The sequence below is a fragment of the Phocoena sinus genome, chromosome 3 (assembly GCF_008692025.1).
Source record: "Phocoena sinus isolate mPhoSin1 chromosome 3, mPhoSin1.pri, whole genome shotgun sequence".
Lineage (NCBI taxonomy): Eukaryota > Metazoa > Chordata > Mammalia > Artiodactyla > Phocoenidae > Phocoena > Phocoena sinus.
Window position 1 is genome coordinate 24,615,409 of NC_045765.1, and position 12,846 is coordinate 24,628,254.

General features: G+C 50.8%; 1 protein-coding gene across 3 annotated transcripts in view; it reads left to right on the plus strand.

Moving 5' to 3' along the window:
- Positions 1–275: 275 nt before the first annotated feature.
- The window catches only part of SH3PXD2B (SH3 and PX domains 2B), a 137,103-nt gene continuing 124,532 nt past the window's right edge, over positions 276–12,846 (plus strand). For 2 of the 3 annotated variants that reach the window (XM_032626856.1, XM_032626854.1), the window contains exon 1: positions 276–508. In XM_032626856.1, coding sequence (XP_032482747.1) covers positions 434–508 — 75 coding nt within the window. In that variant the 5' untranslated portion in view covers positions 276–433. The remainder of the gene's footprint in view (positions 509–12,846) is intronic. The other variant, XM_032626855.1, reaches the window with a different exon arrangement.

Consider the following 12,846-nt stretch of genomic DNA (forward strand, 5'->3'; position numbering starts at 1 on the left):
AGACTGCGGGTATCAGAAGGAGTGAGCGCGGGAATGAATCCACCGGTCAATCAGTGATCGCACGGCGGATGCGCGCCCGTCCCTCCCCCAGCCGCGGGGGCTCGCCGCCGGGACAAAGGCCCTGCCGAGGCCGGACGTGGGCCAGCCGGGTCCGCGCTCCGGGGGCGGGCGTTGGGGGGGGGGGGCCGGGCCCTTTAAGGGGGGGCGGGCCAACGACGCGGAGGGCGGGCCGAGGGGGCGGGTCGGGGGCGGGCGGCGGCGGGGCCGGAGGGCGCGCGGAGCGAAGGGCGGCGGCGGCGGCTCGTGCTCGGACCGGGCTCTGGATCCCGCTCGGCCCCCGGATTCCGCTCGGCCGGCTGTTCCCGGCCCGCTGTGGCGCGCCCCAACACCCCGCGTTCCCCGCACCCGCACTCGGCCCCGCGGAGGAGAGGCCATGCCGCCGCGGCGCAGCATCGTGGAGGTGAAGGTGCTGGACGTGCAGAAGCGGCGGGTGCCCAACAAGCATTATGTGAGTGCCGCGCGACCCCCACGCCCCCTTGAGCCCGTGCCCCATCGGGGGCGACCTAGAGCCCCCACGGCTCTGAAAACTTCTGCCTCCTGCTCTTTCTCCCCCACCTCCCCTCCTCTCCCCTCTCGGCACTGCTGCTGCGCGGCCCGGGTCTCTCCCGGCTCCTCCCTCTCTCCCCCTCCCCCTCCTCTCTTTTGCCCTGTTCCGCTCCTCCACCGTGTCCTCCCGCCTCGTACCCCCCTCGTCTCTTTGCCGCCCCTCTCCCCATCTCCGTCTGCTCCTTGTCCCCCCAACTCCCGTCCTGCCCATCCGTGGAAAAGTCTGGCCGGTGTAGGGGACAGAGAGACAGAGAGAGGCGCCTGTTCTCAGGCCGCCCGTCCTGTCCCTCCTTGTCTGGAGGCGCTCAGACCCGCAGTGCCCAGCCACAGGTAGCCCCAGCAGGGATCGCCAAGTTGGCTCCGTCCTTTTTGAGGAGCCAGCCGGAGCGATAGAGATCTCTGAGAATGGATCCTTTGAGTGCCTGCACCATTAAAAAGTTTTTTTAAAAAAGAAAAAGATCCCTGCCCTTTCTCTCCAATAACTTCTGTTTAAAAATGTATGAAAGTTTTCTCCTGGTTATCTCCCTGGCAAAATGGGAATCTTGTTTAGAGCTGGCGGAGACTTGAAAAAATGGGCCAGTAGCCTCATTTTGCAGACAGGACCCTCAGATGGGCTGAGGCGCAGGGAGGCTTCAGGTTCTGGAACAAGGAGGAGCTGCATTCGGTTTTCCCTGCCTCTGGAAGGTGTACCTGGGGTAGATGGTGACCCGCCAGATGGGAAGTGGGTTCCACACCGGCCTAGGAGCTGAATCTGTGGGTTCAAGGGGCCCTTGGACTACCTCAGAGGTTCTGGGTAGAGGGATAATGGGGCTGTGGGGTGTTGGGCCCAGGTGAGGCCTTGGGGAGGCCTCTCTGCAGGAGGGAAGGGGGCTATGGTGTCTCTGGTGGTGAGAAGGGAGCAGTGGCAGCGCCTAGCTGCAGAGAAGTTAACCAGGAAGGAAAAAAGAGCAAGAGGGAGGGAAAAAAAATCCTAACAAAGAAGTATAGAACAATAAAGAGCAAGGGGCGTTGGCTGGCTAAATTCAGCTCCTTGACCTCCCTGCAAGTCGTCTTTGGATCTCTTTTCTTAAGAGGCTCGTTCTTATAAAGCAGATCTACATGCCTTACACGAATAGTCTATACAATTCTGAAAGGAGATAGCGGGGAATCCACTCTGCACTCCCTGCGAGAAAGGGTGTGCTGTGTGAGCCTGTATTGTTATTGGCTGGGCAGCCAGTTATTCAAGCCTTAGCCAGGCGGTGGGAAGCTATTTCCTGGACCTGTGGCATCTTTAAATAGAGTGAAGTTTCCCTTGATTCCAGAGCTGGGCTAAATTGTCTCCCCCGCACCCCCTTTCTTTTTAACTGTTTCAAATGCTGCCAAATCTTGGTTCCTTGTTTGAGCCTGTTGAGTGTATAACTGAGTTGCCTCTTTGCTATGAAGACAGTTTTTACCAACATGGCAGACAGGAGGAAGTCTGAAATTCCCCATGCTGCCTCCCACCAGATCTGTGAGCTGTGAACACCAGAATACATACAGCCTCCAAGAAATGGGCATCATCATCCACTCTCTCCTGTCCTCTCTCATCACATGACTATCAGGCACAGGTGCTTAAGCCCATTTGACAGATGAGGAAACTAAGGCTCAGAAAGATGAGGTCCTATGCCTGAGGTCACAGTCAGAGCCAGAACAGGAATGTAAATCCAAGTATGTTCGACCCCAAAAAGTGTTATTCTACCAGGTCACACCACTTTGCAGATTTCATACCCCGTAGTTTCCCTACGCAAAGTCCTCTTAAAAACTGGGAATTTTGCCATCATTTGTGTTCACTCTGAGGCTTTTCATTCTGTTTAGATCCCTCCCTGCCAGTTTTTTGGAGGTGCGGCAGCTTTGAGGGGCATCTCTGTAAGGCTTCCACCACTTTTTAGGGGCTCCTTCAGACAAGTCTCTAAATATTAACATGGATTTGGGTTTAGATCTTGGCATCCAGCTTGCTGTATAGCCTCTCTGACCCTCAGTTTCCTCATCTGTAAAATGGGGGTAATGGTGCCCACTTCCTAGGAGAAGGGATCTTGTGACTGACAGGGTTGACATTCCATAACCGTTAGATGCCTGCCTCCCTGCCCTGTGGTATCCATGTTACTCTGACTGGGAACATGCCAAAGTCACATGAGGAGGGATTTCACCAAGAATTTATTTTTCTGCATGTGGGTTTAGGCACTCCTGTGATTCAAGGGAGCCCCCTCCCTTCTAGCCAGCCTTTTGGGTTCATCGGATGAATAGGGGCAATGGGTTGAACTGAAGCCTGAGTCATCCACAGGAACAGAGAAAGTTAAGTGCTGTGATGGCAGGAAACCCATCAGCAGCTGCCAGTGACCCCTGCTCCTGTTCCCAAACCATACCTGCCCCTGCCACTCTAGAAAGAATGGGCATGGAGGTAGCTATTGGCATGGGTCTGGACTTTTTTCCCATTTGGTATATCCTCCTCTCTGAAGTTGGCCCAGCCACTCTGGAGAGATGGCATGAGCAGAGGAGCTGGACAGCCCTGGGCTCAGCCACTTCCTGCTGTGTGACCTTGAGCTGGTCAATTTACCTCTCTAAACTGCTTCTATAATCTGCAAATTGTAAATAGTGCTGCGTCCCTCTAGGGCAGAATTTCTCAGCCTCAACAGTGTTGATATTTTGGGCCAGATCGTTCTTCGGTGTGAGGGGCTGTCCTGTGCATGGTAGAATGTTCAGCAGCATCTCTGGTTTCTACCCCCTAGGTGCCAGTAGCATCCTCCTCCCTAATTGTGACAATCAAAAATGTCTCCACGCATGTCCCCCAGGAGGGCGAAATCACACACACCCTGACTTCTAACCGCCCCGCCCCAACCACTGCATGAGAACATACAAGTTAGTTACTGAGGCTTCCCACCACCATGCTCCCTATTTACAGCTACTTCAGCCTCCACCTGTCTCACCACTCAGTTGCCTGGGAGCGAACAGGTCACAGGTGCTGTAGATCTCGTTGGAGAGCTTCACCAGGAGCTCAGGGCTGCCCATCAAGGCTGGGCCACTTGTTCCACCTTAAGTGGCGTCTTCTCCATGATCAGGGCGGCATCTTCATCACGCCTGGCCCCAGCCTCCTTCACCTGTGGGCAGAGACATCATCAGTGGGCCCAAGGGCAGAGCCATAGGCCACATCTGGAGAATGAGGGGCAGAGCTCCCAGGGCCTCCGAGATCCCCATGGGTGGGTAGGGATCATTGTTGACAGTATTATCATCTGGAGAAAGCTCCCCTGGAGCCACTGCACTCTGTCTGTTGGCCTTTCTCTGCCTGCATCTTCCTGCCGCGGAGCCTAGGGCTTTCTAAATGAATGGAAAGGGGGCTTTCAAGTGTGACACCCTGGGACACCCTCCCCAGCTAGGTTATCTTCCAGCTTGAGGGGAAGAGGAAGTGCTCCCTGTAGGTTTTGCAGGGTTTTTTTGGATCGCCCCATTTCCAGCACTGGAGAGGGAGGTACAGAAGCCTTGGGGTTAGAAAAAAGTCTCCCTTAGCAGGGGCCAGGAAATACTGGCTTGCTCTGTCTTAAGATCTTTAGATGTTAAGAAGAGCAAGGTGCTAGAAGTAGTTATAGAAGCAGTAACCTCAACAGCTGAAATTTAATCCATTGTTGTGGGCTAGGCACTGGATTAAGCTCTCTATGTGTATTTAGTCATTACAACAGCCCTTTAAAATAGGTACTTTTCCGATACACTAATACATGATTTCAAATATACAGATACATAGCATAAGTTAAATATCTGTCAGTCTACCATCCAGCCGTCAGATCTTTACCTTTTGCCCTGTTCACTTCAAATCATTTTTATTTTTATTTTTTAAGCAATGAAATATTGCACATGCAAAACCCCCAGTGCACCCACTCCATCACCCCCCCAAAATAAAAACAGTATCCTACATTTGGTGCTTGTCATTCCCATGCACATTTTAAAAATAGACCAATAGATATGATTTTTTTATCCAGTAGCTTTACTGAGGTATGATTTACATACCATAAATTCACCCGTTGTAAGTGTACAATTGGCTGATTTCTTTAGATAAATGTGTGGAGCTGTGCAGCCATCATCACAATTCAGTTTTATAACATTTCCACCACCCCCAAAAAGATCCCTTGTGCCCTGTGGCAATCAGGCCCCTTCCCAGCTAGGCCTCGTGTACCTTTTAATGTTTGTACCTTTTCAGCAGTCCCCAAGATCTTGTACGGAAAGTTTTAAAACTACAAAACATTCCACTTTTGAGATCTGTGTTGGTACATGTAGCTTCAGTTCATTTTAACTGCTGTTTCATATTCCATTTATGAATATACCCCTGTTTGTGCGAGCTCCTGTAGGAGATGTTTAGGATACTTTCTTGTAGCTGCTTCCTTGCACGTACAGCTGAGGTGGGATTGCTGGCTCTTGGGGTTTGTGCCTTTTCACCTGTGCATTTAACGTCCCTGGGAGCAGTGCCTGTGGGTCTCTTTGCTCTGGCTCCTCGCTAACACTCCGAATTGTCAGACTTTTTAGTGGGTACGGAATAGTATCTCATGGCAATGCTTGTTTGCATTTCTGCTTGCTAGTAAAGTTACGTATCTTTTCACACCTTGGTCAGCCTTTTGAGTTTCCTCTTCTGTGAATTAATTGCCCATTTTATCTTTTGCCCCTGTTTTTGGTATATTGAGTTATTGGTTTTCTGTTCAGTTATAGGATTTATTTATACACTCAAGATCCTGGTACTTCAGATGGTTACGCTAGTGTTCTCGTTTTCCCCTTGAGACCGGAGGCTCAGAGAAGTACAGGCACATGCCTGAGGTCACACAGCAAAGAGTGGCAGTGTGGGGATTGGCGCACGTGTATGCGGCAGCCCTGTGATCCCACCCCTGAGCCAAGTGACCTTGGGTGGATCATTTAAGCCTCCAGGCCCCAGTTTCTCCATCCTGGCCCTTCCCTCATCTCACCGTTCATTCGTTCAGCCTGGACTGACGAAGCACAAGCCGCCACCAACCCTTCGTCGTTCTCGCCCCAGGGAAGCTCTGGGTTGATGGTGCCCCTGGAGTGATGGGTTGGCAGGCTCTGTGCTGCTGGCCTTGAAGCCTCCCTCTCCACCTGCCAGACTCTAAGAGCAACGGGTCTCTCCTCTGAGCAGCTGACTTTTGCAGGATGGGTCACGCCCTTATTAGGCATTATTATCAACATTCTTGTTTCAGTCTGTGGGAGACCTCTGGCTGGCAGGCTCAGTGGTCTGGAACAAACTGAACGTGCTGCCCAAATTAGCTGCATTCTGTTTCCCAGCCTGCCCCATCCCCTGCTGCCCCCAGCATCCCAGCCATCCTGTTTTACAGACACATGGCATGGCAGGCCAACAAACTTGAGTGGAAAGAACTTGGGTATCAGAGACAAACATTCAAGTTCTGCATGGTCTGGGGTGACTGACTCAACCCCCAGCCTTAGTTCCTGTATCTGGAAAATGAGGACAGTGTCACCCTTCTAAGATGATTGTGTGCTCGTTTAGATAATGTATGCCTTCAACCTATTCTCCATCCCTCCTGCCGAGGGATAAATGCCAGCTCCTAGCACATTCCTTATGGACGCACCATTACTGCATGAAGGACCTGGATTTGAGTTCTCTTCCTGAGCTCCTGGGCTGGGTGACCTTGCAGACAAGCTCCCCAAGGGTCTGTAAAATGGGGCCAGTAATAGCGCTTACCTACAGGTATAGGGCACTTCTCACACACTGCTGATGCCTTCTGTATAAAGGGCACTCAATCAGTGGTGGTCATGAAAACTAGCATTAACGATAGTGATAGCCATGCTCCACATCTCTGCCTGTCTCCTGCCTCCTGCCCTAGGGGCCTGCTATTTGTTTTCCATGCTTTTTCATTCATGAGGCATTTCTGGGGTGCCGGGCCCCCAGGCGGGACACCCTGCTGCCCTGGGACAGGCCCGTGAGCAACGCAGAGCCCGCCTACCTCCTCTACAGGTGGTTCTTGTCCTGCACCCTGTCTGCGTCACACAGAGGTAGTACCCTCAGTAGGCGTTAAGCCCCCTCGGGTAGGTTTTTTTTTAATGGCTCTTGCTTTCTTCTGACTGAAAATTGATGGACTTTGTCACCTGTGCTGTGCCATCCTGTTCCCTCTGGTCCATGGTTGCAAGAAGCCAGGCCTCTCACCTCACCTGCTGGGTCATCCTCAGCCTGGACTCTTACACTCTAGGCTCTTGCAGTTGTCTCAAGATCAAAGCGGGTGGGGCTGTCATATCTTAAGAGTTACTTAAATGTCCCTTTAGTTCAGACTTGGAATCTGTGCCATTCCTTCCTTCTGGTAAGCAAGGAAAGTACACCAAACAGCATGCGTTCAGATCCCTGCCCTGCCACCTACCAACAGTGTGACCTCAGACAAATTACTTACCCTTTCTGTACCTCACCTGTAAAATGGGAATAATGATAGTTCCAATCTCATAGGGCTGATGTGAGGATTAAATGGGCCTGGCATAGAGTAAGGGCTCAGTAACTATGAGCTATATTAGGAGTGTACAAGCATAGTATCATTTATGATAGTAGAAGTTGGGGGCCACTTGAACACCCATCTGTAGAGAACAAGATAAATGAAACGTACTGTATCCACAAGCTAGAATACCATCGAGCTGGCAAAAATTCCATCTTCTGTCATGGGAATATGAAATAGTAAAAGCTGTTGGCAAAACAACGTGCTTAGGCTGACTCGCACCTGGTCACAAGTGAAGGCATCTGTGAAAGCACAGAAACATAGCTGATAAAATATATGTCACTTTTTTTTTTTTTTTTTGCTCATCTGTGCATTGCATTTCTCTATTTTCCAAATGTTCTGTGGGGAACACGTATTCCTGTTTTTAGTAAAACTAAAAAAACAGTGAATGCTCATTTTAAAAGAGAAGCAGTGCCACACCGTGGCGGCTCCAGCCAGGTTCCCACATCCCCGCCACCTCATCCTGTCCTGAAGCAGCAGAATTCTCCAGCTCCTCCGAGAGCCTGTCCTCCCCAGATAGATGCTGGCCTCCGAGACTCTCCCCCAACTCCTGCCACGGAACCGGGGCTCTGGGTGTGACTTTCCAGTCCTCCAGCCCAAGAAGTGGCAAGAGATGAGTTTAAAATACCACAAGGGGAGGAAGGCCTGAGCAGATGCTTTTCTGGTTGAAATGCTCCTTGCTCAGTGGCCTGGCCCTCCCTCCTGTAGTGCTTATATCTGAATAGGTTGGAAAGACTTGCAGGCCGGAGTTCAGCAGTCTGCGCCCTGAGGTCATTCAGGTTAGAGTTGTGTCCCACTCCCCTGGGCAGATCATCCAACCGCTTGTCACCCACCCGGAGGTGCACGGGCGTCAGCAAGCGGCAGAGTTACCACATTGCCAAAAAAGGCCTAGGGGACCACTCCATGCATGGTACTACTTCTCATCTAGGACACTCATATCCTGTTGCAAATCATGCGTGCTTTCTTCCTTGGAGAAAGAGCTCTGATAGGGTGAACGGTCTTGGTTGGTGTGACTCAGTTTTCTCCTTCCCCTGGGAGGCCAAGACCAGCTGCAGGTCACTGCAGCTGCAGGAAAGGGAGCCACTAGATGAGCATCCTGTCGGCCTGGTGGGCGCAAGTGATGAGGCGTGAACACCCTTGGCCCAAGGAGAGAAGATGAGGCTTCCTCAGTAGGCCGCGTGGCCAGAGGGTTGTGAGCATGGCTTCTGCGCCCAGCAGCTGGGCTCTGATCTGACGTTTGAATTTCAGAGAAACATGTAATATTTGGGGCCTACTGTCATCCACTCGCTGTTGGCCCTGAGCCTTCTCCTCTGGGAAGTGAGCAGCTTTGGTGGGGAAATTAAATGACCTTTTGTGCGGAATGCCTGAGAGGATGCCGCTGGGGCAGCCGTTCTTGCAGCTTCCTGGCCCCGGGTACTGCCCAGAAACTGGGGCCCTGTGGTCCCTTTCACAGAGCCCTTGCCAGTGGGGTCATCCAGATCCTGGGTGCCAGAGCTGGCATCCCCGCCCCCTGCCGGGACATGGGGGCGAGCTGACGTGATAGACTTGGGAGACCTGGTGTCTCCTGCCTGGGGGCCAGTGGGCAGGGGCTGGTGTGGCTCACTCCTCAGGGACTCTGCCAGGAGCCCACAAGCCCGAGCCTTGCCGCAAGCCATCCTTCTTCTGCCCCATTATCCAAACTACAGGGCATTCTCTCCTCATACGTGCTGGCCCAGGTGCAGGCCTGCGGGCGGGCAATGAGCCCAAGCCCGGGGCCTTCTTTAAACGGTGAAGGGAGAAGGGACCAGAGGTGCATCTGTCGTGCCTGTGTGTGTGTGTGTGCGCGCGCCCATGCGCAGAGCTCTCCCGCCTGCTTTTGCAGGCGTCTCCCCGGCCATCCCAAAACTTAGGGCTGCTAGATTTACCAAATGAAAACACAGGATGCCCAGTGATGTCCGAATTTCAGATAAACATGTAATATTTGGGACCTACTTATACTAAAAAATGATTCATTGTTTATTTGAAATTCAAATTTCCTGGGACATCCTGCGCTTTTATCTGGCAATGCTGCCGAGACTACCACTTTCAATAAAACAACAACCAAGAAACCTTCGTACTTTGTAATACTGATAATGTTTCTTGAGAATCCACTGAACAAAGGTAAGTCCCTTTAGGGGCCAGGCACTTTGGAGCACAGGGAGGATACACAGATATGCAAAGTGGGGATTCAGACCCCAAGGAGGTCAGTGTCCTGAGAGACAGGTAGACGGCCTTTCAGGGCTAGCCTGGAACTTGGGAATGAGCAGGGGCCTGTGCCTTAGGGTTTTGGGGAAATTGGACTTGGAGAAGGCAACGCAGTGCAGGTGACCCAGGGCTGATCACAAAGCATGGGAGGGGTGCTGTCAAGTAGAGAAGGGTAAAGGAATTTTAGTCAGACAGAACAGGAGGGAAAGGAAGCTGAAACCCTGGCGTGTGGCGTGTTTGAAAAGAGCAGGAGAGATTTGAGTAATAGAGATGGAGCTTGACAGGTGGCTGGGGGCCCCAAGGATCTGGGGGCTTCTGACTGGGCCAAGCCTGGTGGGGGACCTAAAATCCCACAAGCCACGTGGTGTGGCATAAATACATACATACATACATAAGAAAGCGTAGACTGTATCCTCAAGAAGGCCACGCCTTCCCCCCCCCCACACACACACGCACACACACGTGGCTGGGTGGCCAGGGCTCAGGATCAGAGGTATCCAAGATGGAAGTGGTTGGGAGGAGCTGGGACTCAGGGGCACTTCCCCGGCTTGATGGGCTGGGGGAGCACCTTTCACAGGAGAATGGAGGGGGCAGACACAGACAGACCCGGGAGAGAGAGAGCACCTGTCCACAGGAGGACTGTGCAGACAGTGAAGATAGAGTTAGAGAGGGAGGGAGGGAAGGGAAATATTAAAGAGGTCTATGATAGCCAGTAGGAATTCTGAAATTTGGGAGGGATTAAATAACTCCAAATTCGGTTTGTTCTCAAGACTTAACAATCGTTTATTGTTGTTATTATTATCGAATAGCTATCGTTTATTTGAGTGCGTACTGTACGCCCCAGGCTTTTCATGCTTTATGTCGCTGGATCTGAGCAGCAGTTCTGTGAGGTAAGGAGTATTAGGATTCTTGGGCTGCAAGTGACAGAAACGAACCTAACGAACTTAAGCCATAGGAAATGTATTGGAAAGGTGGCTCTGGCAGAACTTGGCTCAGCCCCCAGTCACAGAAAGGACAGGGAGTTGAAACTGCTTGTGGGCATCAGAGCATCACCAGAAGCAGGCACCTGCTCCATCCCTCAGTCCCTTTGGCCACTCAAGAGTCCAGTTCTAGGAGGAGAGAATCTGATTGGCCCAGCCAAATCACCTGACCATCCTTTGGTCAGGCAAGGGCAGGATACTGTGATCCACAGTCCCACTGAAATTGCCAATGGCTGTAGGAGATTCAGAGCACTGTTGCTGGAAGAAGGGGGCATGAAGCCTGGACAGGTGGAAACAACAGATGTCTGCTACACAGGTACTGTTATTAGCCCATTTCACAAATGTGGAAACTGAGACTTAGGAAGATAAAGTACTTTGCCCAGGATGACACTCAGCTCTGCTGCCTATCATTGAATATAAAGAAGGGTATAGTCAACTCACCCCCTAGATTTGAAGGGAAACGTTGCCTTAAAACACATAACAATAACTCTGCTTAATTAAGCAGAATTGCATGGACCCCCTGCCTACTGCACTGGCGAAGAAAGCCAGAAACCCACTCAGTGGCGTCAGCATTTCCTCCTCCCCAGCCAAGGTGTGAATCACAGCCTGTGGCTTTGGGCCACCATTGGCTGCCAGTCAGTTGCACAGATGTGGGTTTGTTGTCTGCCCTGGGCCAGGCCTGGCCCCAAGCCGAAGAGAGGCTGAGATGACCAGGCAGCCTTTGTCCTTATAGAGGTCACCATCTGTTTGGAACACGTCACCACGGCATAAGGGCTGTGGTGGGGCCTGCAGTAGGGCTCTGGGGACAGGGCAGGGGTCTGAGGCCTGGACTGCCCATTCCCCATTCCCTGCTGGACCAGAGAGGTGGCGCTCTGAGCTGGGGTCAAGAGGAGGTGGGTGCTCTGGAACAGGGAAAGCCAACTGGCAGAGTTTTTAATATGGGTGGAATTCGGAGGGTCCTTGAACTTGGAAGGGGGAAGAGTACATCTTTATTCTCACTAACCTCCAATAGCAATTTAGCATTGCCTTCCATTATGAATGAAGGCAGCGACCCTCAGTGATATTAGTACTACCTGTGACTTTGTCACCAGTAGAAATTCACAGATATTTTCACGTCACTTTACAGTTGTTGCATTTATCCTCATCACTGCTTCAGAACTGTGATGTTACTCGACCCACTGCTGGCTTTTGTTATTTATTGCATTAATAAAAGTGTACATATGTTCATAATTTTATTTTTTGAAACATTTTTATTACAATTCAGTATTTCATTTGGAATGCTATGTGCTTTAATTTAGTCATTTTTAAATCATTTTGAGAAGCGGACCATAGATTTCATCAGATTGCCAAAGGGCTCCATGGCACACAAAAAAAGGTGAAAAACTTCTGGGTAGAAGTTTAAGAGTTTGGACTTGGAAGTTAAGCATGGATTTCACCTGCCTCTGCCGGCGCCCAGCAGAGTGTGTGACCTTAGTAAGTGACTTAACTTCTCTGTGCCTCAGTTTCTTCATCTGTAAATTGAGGGTAAGAATAGTACCTACTGTGGGTTATTTTATGTAAAGGGTTTAAAGCAGTGCCTGACACATAAGAGTGCTGAATGAATAGTTACCTGTTAGTGTTATGTTATCTTTACCATCATCATCTTCACCATTCCCTGACTAGTGATGCACTTTTTTAATAAGCAACCTCGAATGACGTGACACAGGTCATCTGAAATGACCACACCTTGAGAAACATACTCTAAATGGACTAGTCCAGGATGCACCCCCCTAAGATTTAAAAGCAGTCTTCCCCAAAGATTTGGATATTTAGCAGTGTGGTAATTAAAATAATGCTGAAAATGTTTATCATTGGAGGCATGATTAAATAAATGGACTACTAAGGATCCTTTAAAATTTTTGCTGGAAGAATTGTTAATGAAATGGGGAAATGCTCACCATATAACACAGGTGACAAAGATCATGTATATGCAATATGATCTTTTTTTTTTTTTTTTTGCGTTATGCGGGCCTCTCACTGTTGTGGCCTCTCCCATCGCGGAGCACAGGCTCCAGACGCGCAGGCTCAGCGGCCCAGCCGCTCCACATGTGGGATCCTCCCGGACCGGGGCACGAACCCGCGTCCCCTGCGCGTCCCCTGCATCGGCAGGCAGACTCTCAACCACTGCGCCACCAGGGAAGCCCTGCAATGTGATCTTAATTTCATAAACTACTTCAACATATAGAAAAAGGGTCTGGGAAGAAGTATAACCAAAGCTTCGTCTCTGGTGGTAGAAATGTGGATGCTTGTTAAGACCTCAGCCTCTGCCATCAGATTTTATTACCAACTCTGTGGAATAGGTTACTTCACATGCTGGGTCTTACTTTCCGCCACTGCTGGGTGGAGACAGTAATACAGTGTAGCTTTATAGGAAACACATCAAGACCATTGGTGGTTGTGAGCCGTTACATTGTTTTACATTGTATTATATGTTTATGTATTATCCCAGGTTTCTCTAGAGAGGAGAGGACAGTGTAGGACAGCAGAGTCAGGAA